This window comes from Aspergillus affinis, assembly GCF_023601865.1.
Source record: "Aspergillus affinis strain CMG 70 chromosome Unknown NODE_337_length_1607_cov_82_183007, whole genome shotgun sequence".
Classification (NCBI taxonomy): Eukaryota; Fungi; Ascomycota; class Eurotiomycetes; order Eurotiales; family Aspergillaceae; genus Aspergillus; species Aspergillus affinis.
Window position 1 is genome coordinate 1 of NW_026516118.1, and position 1,607 is coordinate 1,607.

The following is a 1,607-nucleotide window of genomic DNA, read 5'->3' on the forward strand; positions in this document are numbered from 1 at the left end:
CAGTCTGGTTGAGGTAAGGGAGATCGGGTACAGATATCCTCAAAGAAGCGGGTTTCAGCTAGCCAGGCAGCTAACTTGGCCGCGCCCTTTGGGGTGCCTACTAGGAAGGGGATTGTCTCGGAGGGAGGGCCTGGGGGTCGAGGCAGGCGTCTCTTCGCGATACAGCAGAAGAGGAAGTAAACTGGGGTTTTCCTTGTACCGCAGCGGCAGACAAGATGGGCGTCTTCATGATTGAACCGTTCATGGTAAGCTGCGAAATCTCCATGGCCCGTGCGGGCAGCTAAGATCCGTGCAAGAATGTGTCTCGGGAGTTTTAGTTCTGTAGGGCATCTGGAGGATTTGGTAACCCAGAGATCCTGATAGGATTGCGGGGCCTTGAGCTGCCAGTATTCCTGGAGAGCAGTTATAGCGTTATCCTTTGTCTGCCGCCTTAGTGAGGCGTACGAGTGTTTGCTTGCAAAAGGAAAAGGCATGCCTGCTCCCTTTTTAGCAGCTTGATCTGCTGCTTCATTTTCTGGTATTTGCATGTGTCTAGGGATCCAGCAGATCTGTACGGAGCTACTGCCGGTATATAGATATCGTTCCCGTGTTAACCAGGATGAGGCGAGGTCTCGGAAGGTATTAAAGACCTCTTGAGATGAACCTGTAGATGGTGAAAGGAGGCGCGTAACTACCTCTAGGTTATCTAGGCAGATCCATAGGTTGGTAGCGAGATAAGCTGTAGTCAATTTGAGAGCTACTTTGATTCCCGCTAGTACTGCTTCAGCCTCTGCATCAAAGATCTCTTTGTTGGGGCCGAGAGGAAAGGAGGACTGTTAGTATAGCTTCCCAGATTGATATAGGGCAAAACCTGCGCCTGCCATTCCATCTGCTAGTTTTGAGCCATCTGTAAAGACTTTTATATCTGTCTGAGGGAGAGAGGCATAGAAGTCCTGGAAATTGCTGGCTGCCTGTTCTTTAGTCTGGCCCGCTTCAGGAGCTCTGATCCGCTGTTAAGCTGCTTCGCGTAGTTCTTGCAGAAGCCAGGGGGCATTTTGCAGAGGGTTGATTTGTTCTGATTTCGGCAGGGCTCGTACTCGGCGTGCAAAGCGGCTTCTCTTGAGGCCTGTACGGGTTGTCTCTTCTGCCCTCCTGCGGAGTGAGTAATAGGGGTCGAGACGGCGTATGCGGACTGTTGCAGCAGCAGCTATATAGTCTAGCTCAATCTCTGCTGGTAGGAGCCCTGACTCCCGGTAGAGAGCAGGTATTAGGGTTGTGCGGTAGACTGGGAAGACTGCTCTAGCCCCTGCTAGTATAACCTTAGTTACTCTGTTAAGGTGTCCTTGGACCCGGTTTGAGATTGTTCCTGTGTGTAGATCAAGGCGGGAGCTGCCCGGCCACCAGGTTTCAGTACTATAGTAGACTTTGGAGAGTACGCAGGCCTTGATTGCTTGCCGCATGAAGAAAGGGTTAATTCCTCGGACTGTATTGCTGAGAGAGCGAAGTGCGTTTGCTACATTTAGAGCTTTTGAGGCCATTTCTCCGATATGATATTTAAAGCTGAGCTTTTTGTCGAAAAGGATTCCCAGCCAGCGCAGATATGGGCGTATTGTATTCTCTTTAACTGT

The 1,607-nt window shown here is 50.7% G+C and overlaps 1 protein-coding gene across 1 annotated transcript; it reads right to left on the reverse strand.

Annotated features, from left to right (window-relative positions):
- Window positions 1-992: 992 nt before the first annotated feature.
- On the reverse strand, window positions 993-1,517 carry KD926_006350 (uncharacterized protein; the record flags this gene model as incomplete). The annotated part of the gene is made up of 1 exon (XM_053095638.1): window positions 993-1,517. One exon carries the CDS (start codon window positions 1,515-1,517, stop codon window positions 993-995), a length of 525 nt encoding a protein of 174 aa, XP_052949714.1.
- Between the last annotated feature and the right edge of the window lie 90 nt (window positions 1,518-1,607).